The sequence below is a fragment of the Musca domestica genome, unplaced genomic scaffold (assembly GCF_030504385.1).
Source record: "Musca domestica strain aabys unplaced genomic scaffold, Musca_domestica.polishedcontigs.V.1.1 2, whole genome shotgun sequence".
NCBI lineage: Eukaryota > Metazoa > Arthropoda > Insecta > Diptera > Muscidae > Musca > Musca domestica.
In genome coordinates, this window is record NW_026712249.1 from 45324771 (window position 1) to 45339709 (window position 14939).

The 14939-nt window shown below is 35.6% G+C and overlaps 2 protein-coding genes across 2 annotated transcripts; one reads left to right on the forward strand and one right to left on the reverse strand.

Annotated features, from left to right (window-relative positions):
* Positions 1–4100: 4100 nt before the first annotated feature.
* LOC101897902 (exonuclease mut-7 homolog) lies at positions 4101–9858 on the reverse strand. The gene is made up of 6 exons (XM_005179083.4): positions 9333–9858; positions 7128–7477; positions 6860–7065; positions 5303–6577; positions 4682–5243; positions 4101–4613 (listed from the first exon to the last, which is right to left on the reverse strand). Exons 1-6 carry the CDS (start codon positions 9547–9549, stop codon positions 4488–4490), a joined length of 2736 nt encoding a protein of 911 aa, XP_005179140.1. The 5' UTR covers positions 9550–9858; the 3' UTR covers positions 4101–4487.
* A 1826-nt stretch (positions 9859–11684) lies between these two features.
* LOC101897735 (IWS1-like protein) lies at positions 11685–14597 on the forward strand. The gene is made up of 5 exons (XM_005179082.4): positions 11685–11858; positions 12013–13140; positions 13205–13373; positions 13434–13797; positions 13861–14597. Exons 1-5 carry the CDS (start codon positions 11840–11842, stop codon positions 14395–14397), a joined length of 2217 nt encoding a protein of 738 aa, XP_005179139.1. The 5' UTR covers positions 11685–11839; the 3' UTR covers positions 14398–14597.
* Positions 14598–14939: the final 342 nt, after the last annotated feature.

Below are 14939 nucleotides of genomic sequence, written 5' to 3' on the forward strand. Positions count from 1 at the left end.
ACGAAAGCTTAACACACGACCGAAATAAGCTTGAACACACTCACGACAAAATGACGAATATACATTCCTGATAGTTTGGCAAGGCAATTCTCAAATTTTCTTCTCTATTTCATTCTCAACTATTATACATTTTTTTATTGTATTGCACTTGTTGCATTTGCATTTTCACTATTGTACGTTATTGTTCTTCTTCTCCTTTAGCTACTCAGTTTGCCTGTTTTCCTCCCAAAATTGCCTGCTTTTCTCCCAAATTTCATACCATAGAGAGTCCTCCGAGAAACTGATTAATGGAGCCCACAATGAAATGAGAGAGATTGCCACTTTAAATTTGATATTGGGGATTTGGAGATCAGAGAATTAGTTTTGCTTCTTTTCACAATTACACACACGAGGTGGACGGGGACGACGGCCGAAATAAGCTCATAGGCACTCACGAAGTTATAAAACGACGAATGTTCACTTTCGATAGTTTTGTTTCTAAATTAGTTTAACAATGCATCTATAGTTTTCTCGTATTTTTCTTTTGTATTCATTCACAAATGTTATTCTATTTGTTTAAATTTCATTGAAATACGGAAATGCAAAGTAATCTTATTGCCAATTCACTACTACACCACTTTGTTCTTCTTCTATATTTCCTTTAGGCACTCATTTGGGTATACCAACAAAAAACGCGCGTAACCGGTAACATGCGACTCGCAATTTTAGACAACGATTTTGCTAGTTTTTCTCGTTTCTATTAAGTACAATACGTATTTCTTAACAAATTTGAAAATGCAAAGCCTTGCTGTTAATATTGTGTTTTTTTTTTTTTTTTTTTTTTGTACCGTCTAATATATTTTTTTCTTTCACTATTTTACTGTATGAAAGAAACGCTGAACCGCACCGCATTGAATCGACCGAGCAACTGAATAACATTCACGAGAGAAAAGGGGAATCAGCTAAAATTTTTCGTGGGGTTCGGAGAACAATTAATACAACAATTTTGGTACTCTTTTTCTATGGCTCCTTTTCTCATGCAAAATCAACGGAAATGCAAAATGCATATTGGAAGTCAGTAAGTCGCTCTCATTCTCTCTCCACTTTAGACACTCACACACGATCTTTCTATCTCTTTCCATTTTGGACACAGACTCGATGGTAGCAAAAAAGCACAAAAACAACGAAAAAGCGCGGGTAACCGGCAACACACACATGTAACAGCGGCTTTTATCAATTTTTCTAGCCAATGTAAAGGAAATGTTCTTCAGACGATACAACAACCGATAGACTTACTAAACAATTGATTTTATTTTATTATTATATTATTTTTATTTATTTTAAATTGTTTAACATATTTTCCTTTGATTTTACACTGCATTTGAAGGACTGTGGTATTAGACATCCGCATCGTTCTGAATCTCCCGAGCAACTGAATAATTGAGCTTACGAAAAAACGCCAGAGAGCATTGTATGTTTGTTTGTGAGCTTGGTAAATTTGTAATTGCAAATGCAAAATAGATAATTGTTTTTGCTCCTTGTCTCACACAACGGGCGAAAGATGGCAACGGAAAGAAACACGCACGAACACACTCGTGAAGTAACAAAACACCAAACATACAACTTTCGATCACATTAGAACACAAATTAGAATACAAGTATTAGATTATTTTTCTGTTTTTCACAAAATAAAACATACAACTTTCGATCACATTAAAATACAAATTAGAATATAAGTATTAGCAAAAGGGCAATAATCCCAATCGAGTCTGGAGAAAAACGGATTTGCAAAAGTAACCGTTTGCCAATTTCGTAGTATTATATTGTTTTTAACATTGCACATTTTTCTTTATTTTATTGTTTGGAGAAAATGCCGAATTAAACATCCGCTCCATATTGAACCGACCGAGCAACTGGCTTACATACACCAGAGAGAATGTAAATCAACTTAAATTTTGATTTGGTTAAATGCTCTCTATTTTTTTTTTTTTTTTTTTTTTTTTTGTTATTGTTCTCATATTTTTCGTATGGTTTGGAGAACAATTAATTTGTTAATTTCCTCTTCCTCCTTTTCTCATGCAAAATCAACGGAAATGCAAAGTGAATATTAGAAGTCAGTAAGTAAGTCTCTCTCATTCTCTTCACAATTTAGTCAAACACAGTCTTTCTATCTCTTTCTATTTTAGACACAGACTCGATGGTAGCAAAAAAGCACAAATATCAAGAAAAAAGGCACGCTTAGCAGTAACACACGACTCATATCTTTAAACAAAGACCGTTGTTAATTTCTCCTTAGGGGATACAAAAATTAATAGTTTTGCTAAAAATTGTTATTTTTTTAATTGTTTAACACATTTTCCTTTGATTTTTTAATATTTCTGAAGGATCTTAGAACTAAACATCCGCACCGGATGGAATCGACCGATCAACTGATTAATTGAGCTTTCTATTAATCGTGAGAGAACGTTAAATGTATGTGAGCTCGGATCAAGTTGTCATAGGGAATAGAAAAATAGATAATTTTAATTGCTCCTTGTTTCAGACCACGGACGAAAAATGGGAAGAGAATTGTAAGCTTGTCAAACTCGACACACACACTCGAGAAATTAAGAAACCGCAAGCATACAACTTTGATTCAGTTTTTGTTAAATCGCAAAGTAGAATACAAGTATTGGGCCTTCATTATATTTCTGCATTTCATAAAATTAGCCAGATAGGAAACATCAACTGATTGGCATAAACAAGAGAGAATTTTCCGATCCTTCAAAATTTAATATTCGATAACATTTTATTTTGTTTTATACAGGGTATTATGTCTTTGTGCACTTGTTTGTAACATGGAGAAGGAAGCCTATTGAGATGAAATTTTCCAAACAATATTTTTTGGCCCAAGGATCAATCCTATTGAAATTAGTGATAATCGAATCAGATTTAGATATAGCTCCCATATATCTTCAACTAATTTCGGGTTATTTGTGCACCGAATGGCTGCTATAAGTCTAAATGACAGAATTCAGTCTGGAAGCAAGTAAATCAAATATGGTGTAAATCGGCTATTTCATCCGATTTAGGATTTTAAGTCCCTCACATGCGTAATATTTGGTACCGGACATCAGATACTGCTCGAAAATACCTCTGTTAAATTTTATCAAATTCAATTCAGATTAGGATATAGCTCCCATATATATCTTTATACGATATCAGGTTTATTGTGCACCAAATTGCTAATATCAGCCCAAATGGTCTGAATTTTGGCAATTTCGACTGAATTTATCCTAGATACCATTACTTTAAATTTGGTGTAAATCGGTTCAGATATAGCTATTGCTGCTCTATGTATGTTTTATCCGATTTGGGGTTTAAAGTCCCCCCCAAGCGTAACATGCATTCCATGATATTTAGAACCAGTTATCAAATACAGCGCAGAAATACCTCTGCCAAATATTTTCAAGATCTCTTTTACATTTGGATATAGGTCCCATATAAATTTTATCGAGATCGGCTAATATTTGTATATAGCTCTTAAATATCTTTAATCCGATTTCAGGTTTATTGTGCAAAAATTGGCTAATATCAACCCAAATGGAGTGGATTTCTGGATGTAAATTTCCATGTTGTGCACTCTATAGTAATGCTATTTGTCATAAAAGATTAAAATGTCTCCGTAAAATTTAGTTAAAATCGATTCAGATGGATATGCCTCCCATATCTATTAGTTCCCTCTGAAACCAAACTAAAACTGCTCTAAAGCCAAATGTTGATAGGTGGTATGATCTACTTCAAAAAAACTTACTTCAAATAAATAAAAAATCTTAAAACATTTTTCGTAGAAGGTCCACGTTTGATCAAAGCCCTCACTAACGGTGCAGACCAATGGAGATCCAAGAATTAAAATATTTCCCTTATAACGTCTCTTGCATTTATGGTTATTTTAAAGGCAAATCCACCCCAAATTATATTTGGAATTTCATATTTACGCGTACTTTACTGATTTTGTTTTAAATTTCCAGATATATTTATAACTTTATTCAACTGAAATATGTAATTGTTTCACAAATTCACAATATACTACGCTAATATACAGATATAAGTATATAACATTTTCAACTGAGAATACAATATATAATTCTACAATTAAATATAGAAATAAAAATGTAAGGTAATCCATTTATTGCAATCCAGTAGAAACATACACATCGATAATTGTGTACATACATTTATATATATTGTTATTTTTGTTTGTTGTACTAACTCTAGAATAGTGTAAACACATGTATATATGATATATTAACAATGCAATGAAAAAGAATGGGAGGGAATTGTATTTGAAAGGATAAATCACATATGTACTTCAATTTTGATTTGTTTACTTTAATAGAGATTCAATATTTGAGATCTCAGAAGGAATCCAAAATAGCATTTCACTAACAGAAATGCTAGATAAGGGCGCAGATGTCATTATAATAAAATGGGAGATTCAAACTAATCCATAACAGTATGACATAAAATCAATTAGATGTATTTGCTGTACTGCTGGTCCCCTGGGCACCGGCCACAGCTGGGGTTTGCGACAAATAACTCATAGCAACTTTATTTAATTTATTTGCTTCGGGCCAAGTGCAAAGTCCACAATTCTGTAAAAATGAAAATTGAGTATTGTTATTAAATAGTTGACAAGTTAAGTTGGATGAAAAACACTTACATCACATATATAAAAATAGTCCTTATTGTATAGATAAAAAGGTTTGATGCGTTTCAACTTTATGGGATTTCCCTTTGGTGTTGTTTTTGTCTGAATGTCGCTATCGTTTATTTTATGCAAATTCCAAAACTTTTGTGTCCCTTTTATGTCATGACTCAAGCTACCATTATCGTCTTGATGCAATTGCCCAAACCGCATTAATTGCATTTCAAAACGATTAGCCAGTACGAAATCATTACCATTACATTCCAGACATCTTGTGAATAGATGTCGTTCGTCTACATGAATTTGAAAATATTGCAGGATTTGTATAACTTGATTTTCAATAGCATCGCATGGCATATCCATGCACTGAGTTTGTCCCAATTCTCGTGAGAATATTAAATAGCGTGAATCACGTGTTAAAACAATACGTTGTTCATTGCGCGCCAAATCAATATAGAATTGTGTATCGTTTTTATGTTCATTAATCTCCAGGGAATCTAAGCCCAATTTACGCAGTTCTTTAGATAGGCCAATTAACATTGAATCACAGAGAAACCTAATAGTTTGGGTAGATGATCTGAAAAGAAAATATTTAATATTTATATCTTATAATCCTCCCTGTCACATTTCACTCACTTGGCTTTATTACTTTTCGGCTTGTGATGACCCCATTCACTAAGATTTTGATGAGCATTTCTGGCATAACCTGTTGCACTCGGTCCAGATTGATTCTTGGCTTTGCTACGAAACAAATACCCCGACTTGGATGTTGTTATTTCTTCCACAAGAACATCGATATCAATGCCAATGCGTAGCAATAGTTCAGCTAAAACTTGATAAATTTGTAGTAGACAATGGGCATCCAGTGCAGCATATGTAATTTGATCCTGTCGCAATGGACGATTTGCCCAATTAGAACACTGATTGGACTTGTCCAATTTCTTGCCCAAACACATCTCCGTCAAGGCACAAAGACTTTCGCCAGCCACAGATATTTGCTGATAAGGAAATGGTGATATTTGCATGTATTTCAAACGACGCCATAAATCACGTAAATCCAAATAACACGAAGTTGCCTGTAAATTCAACTGCAAAGGCAATGATTTGTGTAACATTTGCAAGTCGTAGTGGAGGGAGAAACCCAATTTTAGAATTTCCAAATTATTAAATATTCTACGGCCCATCATTTTCCATGACTCATCATCCAGATTGGGTGATAGACAATCAACCAAATACACCCTTTCCGCAGTGGCCAGCTGAATGAGTGAGACACGATTGTCATTGTTTACCGAAGGCTTCCACTCTGAATCGAAACCGATAAGTAAAAATTGTTCTAGGTATTGTAACATTTCAAGGAACTTTGGTTTTGTGTCCACCAGTATTATTGATTCCGTTGGCAATTGTAATTTCAAGTAATCATCTTTCTGCAATTGTGGGGTTTGAGGATTATGTTTGTATTTTGTTTTTGTTTTCACCGATGTTGTTGTTGTTGTCGTCGTTGCAACATCCCATGACGATTCACTGGAATCATTCAAGTTATCAGCAGTATCACGTTTGCCCATTTTCATTTGTAATGGTGGTGGACATTCTTCCAGTGGTATATTATACAATTGTACCCAATAGTTTGCTTCATCCCAATCGCCGGCATTTACAATTCTAGTTATTAGATCCAATTGTAAAGCTCTACTTTTCTTGGCCTCTTCTCGTGCCAATTCACGCCACGAATCAAGACTCATGCCACCCTCTTGATATTTATGATATAAATAATGCAGGTATGAACAGGATTTAGAATACTTTAAATTCGGTGTATATTCAGGATTAATGTTGTATTTCTTAGCTAAACGTGTTACTAGTTTAGACATAGGACGGTAACTTAATATATTATGTTTAACATCGGAATAATTATATTTCCTGAAATGAAATTGGGAGGAAATTTGTATTAGTAAAACATTTATGTAAAAATAAATATATAAAATTGAATTGATTTGGCCGATTAGCCTTTTAGCAGTTGATCTCATATCTTCAATAAAATTTGCAAAGCTTCAGCTACTTGGAAGTACTTTGAATAGTGTATTTCGAGTTTAGGGGAATGTGAAAATATCTGCAAAACCGGATTTTGAAAAACATCCGCAACAGCAAAATAGAATTTTTGCTTTAAAACACTTCCCATTTTACGAATCCCTTACAACTTACTTTAGAATTTCATCACAATTTTCATAGACAGTCTTTTTACGATCCAATAGAGAATCTAAAAATTGTACTGTAGGTAATTGCTGTTCTTTAGCCACATTTAAAAACTCCTCGGCCAAATTAATTTTATCCTGTAGCAGCAATGGCAATAGCAAATCAAATAAACCAAATATATGTGTGCAATTTAAAAATATTGACCAATATGCAGCCTGAAATGGAAGAACAATTAATTAATCCAGATAGGCAGGAATTTTATTCCCCAATAACTTACGTCTCTGTAAAACTTATCGTTCAACAGTTTTTGTAATTTTGGTATCAAGTAGTTTTGTATTTTGTGTAATTGATACGTTTCCGTCACAGCCTTATAGAGTGGCACAATGCCACAAGTTTTCACAAAATTAAAAGCCACCATACGAGTATTATCATCACAGGATGCTTCTATAGTTGGATGCTGTTTATAAAGTTCACACACGGATTCTAGTATAAATAATGCCATATTTTTATTTTTCAAATAATTACAGCCTGGACTTGAGGCAAATAATCGTAATGCCTGTAACAGTGGTTGAGGATCTCTAATAAGTACCAATTTTAATTGATGCTGTGTTGCCGGAGTGCGATTACCTACAGATAAATTAATAATATTAACTTTTAAATTCAATGTTTTTAAACAATGAAATAACAATCATGACTATGTAAATATGGGGGAGCAAGTTGAGTTTAGGGGCTATGCTCGGATCATTTTGAAATTTTTACCGCAGGTAGGTATTTGTAACCTGATTACGGCAATGTAATTTTTTTGTGGGGGAAATACCCGGTTACCCGGTTATTCGACCCAAAAGTTCGAATACAACATCCGGTTTGTATCCGGTTCTACGTAACCGATATCAATAAAATGGGTATCATTTGAAAGCTTATGAAAATACCTATCCAACAAGTGGTCATATGACGGGGTTGCTGGAACCGGTTTCGGAGAAATTTAGAAAAATTTGCATTTTTGTATGAGTACTTTTTGAAAAACCCATAAAAACTCGAAAATGGACCCATTATAGGGTCTTAAAATCTATACACTATATTATAGCTAACACTATTGCCTTTCCAAAATGGTGTCATATGTGTTGATATCTTTTGTGGTTCCGAAGATATAAGAGATAGAATTCATTAAATTATATTTTTCTCCAGTCTAGATGCATTTGACTTTGACCTTTATAGCTTTTTTAAGCAACCGGCCTTTGGCCGTGGCTTAAGATTTTCTCCTCTAGGGTATGTCCAACACCGGCTACGCGATCCATAGCTTTTCTAAAAATTGTAATTTTTGTAAGTAGCCGGCCTTCGGCCGGGGCTTAAGATTTTCTCCTCTGGGGTATGTCCAACACCGGCTACGCGATCCATAGTTTTTCTAAAAATTGTAATTTTTGTAAGTAGCCGGCCTTCGGCCGGGGCTTAAGATTTTCTCCTCTGGGGTATGTCCAACACCGGCTACGCGATCAATAGTTTTCTAAAAATTGTAGTTTTCGAAAGTAGCCGGCCTTCGGCCGGGGCTTAAGATTTTCTCCTCTAGGGTATGTCCAACACCGGCTACGCGATCAATAGTTTCCTAAAAACTGTAATTTTCGAAAGTAGCCGGCCTTCGGCCGGGGCTTAAGATTTTCTCCTCTGGGGTATGTCCAACACCGGCTACGCGATCCATAGTTTTTCTAAAAATTGTAATTTTTGTAAGTAGCCGGCCTTCGGCCGCGGCTTAAGATTTTCTCCTCTGGGATATGTCCAACACCGACTACGCGATCCATAATATTCTAACAACACCAAATTAAAAACAAAGCAGATTAACAAGAACGTTAAACCCGACACAAAACTTGGCTTCACTCAAACTGCTTTCATAAGTAACGAATTTAAAAGTCAATATCTTCGGAACTACAAAAGATATCAACACATATGACACCATTTTGGAAAGGCAATAGTGTTAGCTATAATATAGTGTATAGATTTTAAGACCCTATAATGGGTCCATTTTCGAGTTTTTATGGGTTTTTCAAAAATTACTCATACAAAAATGCACATTTTCCTAAATTTCTCCGAAACCGGTTCCAGTTACCCCATATATGACCACTTGTTGGATAGGTATTTTCATAAGCTTTCAAATGATACCCATATTATTGATATCGGTTACGTAGAACCGGATATAAACCGGATGTTGTATCCGAACTTTTGGGTCGAATAACCGGGTAACCGGGTATTTCCCCCACAAAAAAATTATATTGCCGTAATCAGGTTACAAATACCTACCTGCGGTAAAAATTTCAGGTCAATCCAAGCATAGCCCCTAAACTCAACTTATGCCAATATGGGCCTAAACCAGAATTCCCCACCCATAACACATACATTCATATGCCTGAAATATGTGTAATGGGTGGTGGGCTTTACATAGACATTTTCAACGAAATCTTATCTCTTTTTGGCTTTTCATGTCTTGGCTTACATTTTCCAAATGTCTCCTTAAAGTCCTCAAACCAATTGTCCATTTCAGGACTAAGGGTCTTGTCAAAGTCTTCACCATTTAATCCGGCACCCGTCGTTATGTCAGGAACTACAGTAATTTTGAGATTTTGTGAAGAGCATAACAATCCATCCAAACTATTGTCGTCGTCATCCTCAAATCCAGCTGGTATTCCACAATATTTTCCCTTCGACGTCATCTTTTTGTTTTGTCTTTTGCGTGTCTGTGTTGTGAAAAACGACACACAGAAATATCTATCTATCCAATTTCACAACAAAGAAATTTCTTTGCTTGACGAGACACGAACAATTTGTGTCGTTTGGTGTTGTTATTGACGGAGAAAGATGTTGTTTTTCTCGTTACTTTTGGTTAGTTTAAAAATGTTGCTGTTTTGTAATTTTCCACAATATTATTTACATTTTTAACCGTATGGAACGTTTCCAGCTCTCTTAACTTTTCGCAAATTGTGAAAAACAAAATTATATTTGTTTTGAGTATCGATTACTTTACATCATTAGTCTATTTGTTTTTGGTTACTGTTTTGCCAGAGATGCCAAGTCTTCGAATTATATTGACAAAAATATCACGAATATGACCATTTCACTGAAATAACTGGGGCTAGATGCTTGCCATGGTAGAAGAATATAGGTAGACGCATCGACGCAGCTGCTGGGACAATGAACTGTCAAACCAATTTTGGAATGGAAAATGTTGAATAAAAAATTATTTAAATTTGTAAAAATTGTTGAAAAACGGGAATTATAATAACCTCCGAGTGACGTCGTATAAGAAAACATATAAAAAACTACTTATATTTGAAAAAAACTTTAAAATTTTTTGACGTATCAATGTTCCCAAGCGTTGATGCATCTACCTGTATTTTTCTACCATGATGCTTGCTTTATGGAACGATGATATGAAAAATATTTCTTAATAAAAATTTTCATTTGACATTTTGATCCCTAATAACATTTTTTATTTCACAACAAAGTCCGGCTCATATGTTAATATTCTTGCAATACTATTAATTTGGCAACATCTCATTGTGAAAATGTATATTTTTGGAAATCCTTGTATGCATGGCTCAATAAGAAAGGTTGCTTAACTTCAAGAAAAGTTGGAAAATGCAAAATGGAGTGTTATTGTGTCAAATAAACCTTTTAAACATGCAAAAATTGATATTGTTTATTTAATATTTTTTCAAAAATTAATATATTGGGGAAACCCCACAAAACCTGAATGGTATTTTGGGGTTTCTCCACAAAATTGATTCCAAGATAATAGGACAATATTATTTTATCCCAAAATTATTGCCCGTTAAGTGAAAAATGTGCATTTCTATTTTCTCCAAATTGTTTTTTTTATTCAAAACAATGCACGCACATATACAAACTGAGTATATGTTTTGACGGAAAAAGAAAAAAATTGTACCTGAACCTGTTTTCTATACAGGCAAAATTGGTATAAAGCTGTTCTTATTTACCATTCTAAACGTGAGGTTACATAAGCAGCTGGGCTTCGTGGCTAGGCATATTAATGTCAAATTATAAGGGGAAACGACGGCAGGATTTGAGAGATTTGAGATTTTATAATATGTCACAAAATATACCATGCGAAGACTTAAAGCTGCTTATGTACCATGGTAGAAGAATGCAGGTAGATGCATCAACGCTTGGGAACATTGATATGTAAAAATTTTTGAAATATCTTCTCATAAATAAGTAAATTTTTATACGTTTTCTTATACGACGTCAATTGAATTACAAATGTCAATATTTTTCTTTCCACATTTTCGATTCCAATTTGTTTTGACAGTTCATTATCCCAGCTGCTGTGTCGACGCGACTACCTGTATTCTTCTGCCACGTTGTGTACCCACGTTGTATACAACATATGCTCTGTTTCAGAACCTGCAAGAATCTACTAGTTTTGCAATTTGTTCGATATCATAAAGGAAAAATGGTTAACGTAATAAAAAGTTTCACATTCTTTCAGTTCGGAAACATACCAATAATTATTACATTTTCAGTTGATATTTTTTTAATTCAGCTAACGCTGAAAAGTCACATAATACAAATGATTTACTCACGGGAGGATAACATTTTTTTGAAATGTAGCAAAAATGGTTAAAATCAATAATTATCAATTAAATCAAGGTAGCATCATATATGACAATACAGTAGATTTATTATAAATACACATGCCTTAAGATTTTGTATACTGAGTGGATTTAATGTCCCCTGTGTAAACGGGTTTTATTCCAATCATCATATGCTTACGTTACGTTTTCAACTAACTCGAGAGTAAACTGAGTAAACTATAGCATCGAGAAAGAAGAACAAGCATTCATGGAAAGAAAAACGATTGATGTAAGACGCGTTTAACAATCGTAAAAAAGTTGAAAAATTATAATATCCAAAGAAATTCTTGAACTTTCCATTATAATCCGGTCATTCCGGCATTAGTAGAAAATAGTTATTGTAGAAAATATGCCTTCGGTGGAGAATGGTACGTATTTGCATGGAATTAGTGAGACCCAAATAAAAATTCATATTCTCTTGGTTTATGCGCTGCTGCTTTTGTCCGTGGTGGCAGCGCATCAGCCATTATTGAGGTTATGTCTTAATGTTTTATTTATGTTCCGGATATTCTATTTTTCAAGGACACAATGAAGAAGAACAATGTGCAACAGAAAATCCCACAGAGACGGAAAAAACACCGGCATCACCTTTAGCTGGGAAAGAAAGAAAATCGAGGAGTCGCAGCAGATCTGCCTCAGTCGAAGGTGACGCTAACACGTCCGGTCAAACAAGGTCTAGTAAGTCACGCTCACGATCGCGTTCACCAAATACAACGGCGGAGGATGGCAAACAATTGGATGAGTCAGCCGAAAGAGAGCATTCTAGAAGCCGCAGCCGTAGCGGTAGTCCTGTAAATAATGAACGTAAGAGTCGTAGTAGATCTCGTTCGAAAAGTCGTAGCAGATCACGCTCTGCCAGCGCATCGCCTGGCAGACGTTCTCGAAGTGGATCACGACGTAGTCGTTCGGGGTCACGGCGCAGTCGTTCTGGGTCTAGACGTTCAAGAAGTGGCTCAAAGCGCAGTCGTTCCGGTAGCAGATCACGTAGTAGATCGAGATCAGGTTCTAGGAGATCACGTTCTGGATCTAGGAGGTCACGTTCGGGGTCAAGAAGATCACGTTCTGGTTCCCGTTCTCGATCACGCTCGGGATCTAGAAGATCACGTTCAGGTTCTAGAAGATCGCGTTCAGGGTCTAGAAGGTCACGTTCTGGTTCTAGACGATCACGTTCAGGTTCTCGAAGATCACGTTCCGGATCCGGTTCTCGAAGATCACGTTCAGGTTCCAGAAGATCACGTTCCGGTTCCAGACGATCGCGTTCTGGTTCAGGTTCGCGTTCACGTTCACGTAGTCGATCCAAATCTGGTTCACGTTCCAGATCACGCAGTGGATCTCGTCGATCACGCAGTGGCTCAAGGCGATCACGTTCCGGTTCACGCAAGAGTCGCAGCAGATCTGGTTCCAGATCTCGTTCTCGTAGCGGCTCTCGTCGATCAAGATCAGGGTCTCGGCGATCTCGTTCCGGTTCCCGCTCACGTTCCCGAAGTGTTTCCCGTTCTCGTTCGCGATCACGCAGCAAATCAGGAAGTAGGTCACGATCTGTCTCTAAATCAAGATCACGATCTAGATCCAGATCTCGCAGCGGCTCAGAATCACCAACAAGCAAGGGAAAGAAAGCACAGAAACGGGTTGTTCTCAGTGACTCGGAAGGTATGTAAAATTAAATATTAAATCAAATTTAACTCTTCAATTAATTTTGTCTTTTCAATTACAGGAGAAGATGATCCATCATCCACAAAAAAGAAAAAAACAAAAATCACAGATACTGATAACGAAGATGAGGACGAAGATAAATTGGATGCCGAAGGCGGCGCACAAGGTGGTGCCCAAAAAATGGGTGATAGTTCAGATGATGAAAACATTCCCCTCGACAGGGACAGAGAGTAAGTTGCAATAGCCAAATGTGAATACTTAAATTAAATCTTATTATTTTTTAATTGCAGTAATGATAATTTCATCTCTGACTTTGATGCCATGTTGTTGCGTAAAAAGGAAGAAAAACGTACCAAACGCCGTAAACGTGACATTGATTTAATTAATGACAATGACGATCTTATCGATCAGCTTATTATGAGTATGAAGAGCGCTTCCGATGAGGATCGCCAGTTGAATATGCAAGGTAAACCGGCAACAAAGAAGATCTCCATGCTCAAAACCGTCATGTCACAGTTGATCAAGAAGGATTTGCAATTGGCTTTTATGGAGCACAATATTCTAAATGTCTTGACTGATTGGCTAGCGCCATTGCCCAATAAAAGTTTACCTTGTATACAAATTCGCGAAAGCATTCTTCGATTATTAGGAGATGTATGTATAAACATATATTTTCGAAAAGATTTAAGATTCAATGTTTTCAATATTTCTTTTCAGTTTCCTCCCATTGATAAAAGTTATCTAAAACAGTCCGGCATAGGCAAGGCCGTTATGTATTTATATAAGCACCCAAAAGAAACCAAAACCAATCGTGATCGTGCTGGTCGTTTAATATCTGAATGGGCAAGACCCATTTTTAATTTAACAACAGACTTCAGAGCCATGTCCAAGGAGGAACGTCAAGAAAGAGATCGCATTTCAATAAGACATCGTAAGAAAACGCCCGAACCAGAACCTTCCACCTCAAAGAAAAAGAAAGGTATTAATTCCGCTTTCGCCAAACCAGAGGAAGAGAATACATTACGTCCTGGTGACCCTGGATGGGTTGCAAGAGCTCGAGTGCCCCGACCATCGGAAAAAGAATACGTGAATCGCCCCAAATCTACCGTAGAGGGAGAGATTTCAACGACGACAAAACGAAAACCAAATCGTTTTGAAAAACACATGAAAAAATTCTTAGATCAAAAACGTTTGAAGGCGAGCAGTCGCCGTGCTGTTGAAATATCTATAGAAGGCCGTAAAATGGCCTTGTAAGGGGCAAAGATGCATAGAGTGAGAGAGAGACACTATGGGAGAGTGTGAGATTAGGGATATATCTTTATGTTAACATTATTTTAAAGCCAGCCAACTATTAGTTATTTAATTTTTCTTTGTCACTAAAGAATTCTTGTACTCTTTTTTATTTTTCGTAAATTTCCTTTTGATTTGAAATCTATTTTTCCTTTCTTTTTTTTTAAGAAACCGTATTTATAATTGTAGCAAATATATTTACATTAAATAAAAAAGTAAAAATACATAAATACAAATATTGTTATTATTTAGGGAAGTAAAGTGAATGGCATAGTCCAACCCCAATTAAGTTGTTGCATAAATGCACATTTATTTCTACATTTTCAGAAACCACAGAAATCTAGCCCTAACATTCAGTGTTTAGGTGCCTCAATCGCAATTTTAAATCAAATTAAGCTAATTTCGATCGAAATTTGTTCGACATCGAAAGCAAGAATTTGGACCCTGGCTTTGTGTGATATCGTTTAACTGGTTTACGTGTTACGATATTGTCTTCTGACAAAAAT

What these genes read in the sequence shown, in the direction of transcription:
- LOC101897902 (XM_005179083.4), bottom strand. Translation starts at nt 9,549, where the DNA reads ATGACGTCGAAGGGAAAATATTGTGGAATACCAGCTGGATTTGAGGAT. An exon ending in TAAGGAGACATTTGGAAAAT is followed by an intron (nt 7,478 to 9,332) that starts GTAAGCCAAGAC and finishes ATTTATCTGTAG; the next exon opens with GTAATCGCACTCCGGCAACA. An exon ending in CCGAAAAGTAATAAAGCCAA is followed by an intron (nt 5,244 to 5,302) that starts GTGAGTGAAATG and finishes TTTTCTTTTCAG; the next exon opens with ATCATCTACCCAAACTATTA.
- LOC101897735 (XM_005179082.4), top strand. An exon ending in CCCCTCGACAGGGACAGAGA is followed by an intron (nt 13,374 to 13,433) that starts GTAAGTTGCAAT and finishes TTTTAATTGCAG; the next exon opens with TAATGATAATTTCATCTCTG. An exon ending in TTCTTCGATTATTAGGAGAT is followed by an intron (nt 13,798 to 13,860) that starts GTATGTATAAAC and finishes ATTTCTTTTCAG; the next exon opens with TTTCCTCCCATTGATAAAAG.